This window comes from Lucilia cuprina, chromosome 5, assembly GCF_022045245.1.
Source record: "Lucilia cuprina isolate Lc7/37 chromosome 5, ASM2204524v1, whole genome shotgun sequence".
Taxonomy (NCBI): domain Eukaryota; kingdom Metazoa; phylum Arthropoda; class Insecta; order Diptera; family Calliphoridae; genus Lucilia; species Lucilia cuprina.
In genome coordinates, this window is record NC_060953.1 from 10,145,114 (window position 1) to 10,147,645 (window position 2,532).

Consider the following 2,532-nt stretch of genomic DNA (forward strand, 5'->3'; position numbering starts at 1 on the left):
ACTATAGACTAGACTATAGTTTAGTTTATAGACTGGACTATAGACTAGACTATAGGCTAGACTATAGACTAGACTATAGACTAGACTATAGACTAGACTAGAGACTAGACTATAGACTAGACTATAGACTAGACTATAAAATAGACTACAGACTAGACTATAGACTAGACTATAGACTAGACTATAGACAAGACTATAGACTAGACTAAAGACTAGACTATAGACTAGACTATAGATTAGACTATAGACTAGACTATGGTTTAGACTATAGACTAGACTTAAGACTAGACTATGGGCTTGACTATAGACTAGACTGTGGACTAGACTGTGGACTAGACTATGGACTAGACTATAGAATATACTATAGACTATAGGCTAGACTATAGACTAGACTATAAACTAGACTATAGACTAGAATATAGACTATTTTTTAGTCTGTCCTATAGACTATAAAGTCTAGTCTATAGTCTATATTCTGGTTTCTAGTTTATAGACCATAGTGTAGTCTATAGTATAGTCCAAAAGTGTATTCTATGAACAGAACGACAATTTATTTTACAATTTCTGTATTTGTTATCTTTCCCCCTTTAGCTTTCCTTTTAAATCTCGATCACTCTCTATTTCTCTCTCTCTCTCTCTATCTGTTTACAAAATCTTAAGAATATTTTCGTACTGCATTAAATATTTTTATGAAAATCAGACAATAATTGTTGTGCCATTAGATATGAGCTGTTGTAAAATGTGAAAAAACTTGTCAAATCGGAACGTATCTCTGACTGTCTGCCAAGTAAACTTTACAAGCATTATTTTGACAGAGAAATGAAATGGATCGTGTCATTATAAAGCACTTAAAAAGACACCAATTGCCATTGAATGACACACGCCTTTTATGAGTTCATTATTGACATTTAAATAACTTATGTAAATAACGTACAATAACGTGTGGAGAAGATTAAGAATATAATAAATAAATTCTTAGATAATAATTATGACCGAGTTTTAATGCTTTTGTGTGTATATATTAATGCGATAGTAAAGATGGTTTACTACTTCCTGACCTTCTGATTATACTATCAGATTGCAATATTATAATGAGTTTTCTCTGTATGAAAAAAACTAATTACTTTTGTATTTTATTATTGAATAACTAAACGACTTTCTTAAAACATTTAAAATTAATTAAAAATTTATTTCGCCGTTTTTATTAAGCAAAAAGTAAAAGTGACGTTAATACAAAATTTACTGATTATATTTTAATCAATAGAAACAGCACAACTTAATTGCTCTCTATTCATTATCACACATTTCATCATAAGTTGCGGTGGGTAAAACATCTTGTAGCAGTTCCATAACCTTAGTCAAGGGGCACTGAAAACTACAACCGGGTAAAGTTAAAGATTCTAAAGTATTTTTAGGGCCATTTTGAAAATAAAGCTGAAATTTTAAGAATTTAATTAAATTTTTTTATTATATAATTAAATTATAACTCACCTCCATATAATATTCCTTAGTCTCGTTATCTTGATGCAATTCAAATAAAATTAAAGCCGCAAAATTAGGCATTTGCCTTTTCCACACCTTCAAACCAATCAAAATATTGGTTATAGTCCAATCATGAGCACAATATATAAACATTTTCCTCTCTGTAGGCTTAAGCGTTCCATTTACCTTATCCAACATTTGTTTTGTCAACATTTCCAGAAATGGTCCGGCTTTTATACGCTTCATTTCAGTTGTCGCCACTAAATCCACATAACTTTGTTCGGCCATAAAACGCATTTTATCGGGATATAAGACTTTTGTCCAATCGGGTAATTTCAAGCCATATAATTGCTGTTAAAGAAAATTTTTCAAAAAAAGCATTTCTTTTGATATGTTAAATTATTGTACCTCTGCCCATAATGTTATAAATATGGAACTGACATCACTAGATTTTGTCACATTATCTCCAGTTAACTGGCTTAGCTCTTCATAGAGGCCTTCGGGTTTCTCTAGACTTACTAAATGCTTTTCCATTTCAGAGTAGGCCTTACAATCAGTCTGCATTCGCAATGCCTAAAATATAACGATTAGACTATAAACTATGGACTATACTTTAGAACGGACTAGACAATAGACATACTATAAACTAGACTTCGTATTAGACTATAGTACAAATAACACTGTAGACTAGACTGCTAGACAGAGTACACATTAGACTTTAAACTAGAGTGTAGAGTACAGACTAGACTTACTATAGACTAAACTATAGACAAGTCTACAAATAAGACAATAGACTGCACTATAGACTAAACTATGGACTAGAATGTAGAATATACTATAGACTAGATTATAGACTAGACTATAGCCTAGACTATAGACCAAACTAGATACTGGACTATAGCCTTGACTATAGATTATACTATAGACTATACTGTAGACTAAACTATTGACTATACTATAGACTAGACTATAGACTAGACTATAGACTAGACTATAGACTAGACTATAGACTAGACTATAGACTAGACTATAGACTAGACTATAGACTAG

General features: G+C 31.1%; 1 protein-coding gene across 1 annotated transcript; it reads right to left on the reverse strand.

Annotated features, from left to right (window-relative positions):
• Window positions 1-1,166: 1,166 nt before the first annotated feature.
• On the reverse strand, window positions 1,167-2,049 carry LOC124420310 (venom acid phosphatase Acph-1-like). Its single transcript, XM_046952668.1, has 3 exons — window positions 1,891-2,049; window positions 1,492-1,833; window positions 1,167-1,434 (listed from the first exon to the last, which is right to left on the reverse strand). The coding sequence occupies exons 1-3, from the start codon at window positions 2,044-2,046 to the stop codon at window positions 1,288-1,290; spliced, it is 645 nt and encodes a 214-aa protein (XP_046808624.1). The 5' UTR covers window positions 2,047-2,049; the 3' UTR covers window positions 1,167-1,287.
• Window positions 2,050-2,532: the final 483 nt, after the last annotated feature.

Coding starts and splice junctions, on each gene's coding strand:
- LOC124420310 (XM_046952668.1), bottom strand. CDS start 2,046: ATGCAGACTGATTGTAAGGCCTACTCTGAAATGGAAAAGCATTTAGTA. Junction 1,834..1,890: donor TTATAACATTATGGGCAGAG/GTACAATAATTT, acceptor TTTCTTTAACAG/CAATTATATGGCTTGAAATT. Junction 1,435..1,491: donor CTAAGGAATATTATATGGAG/GTGAGTTATAAT, acceptor TTAAAATTTCAG/CTTTATTTTCAAAATGGCCC.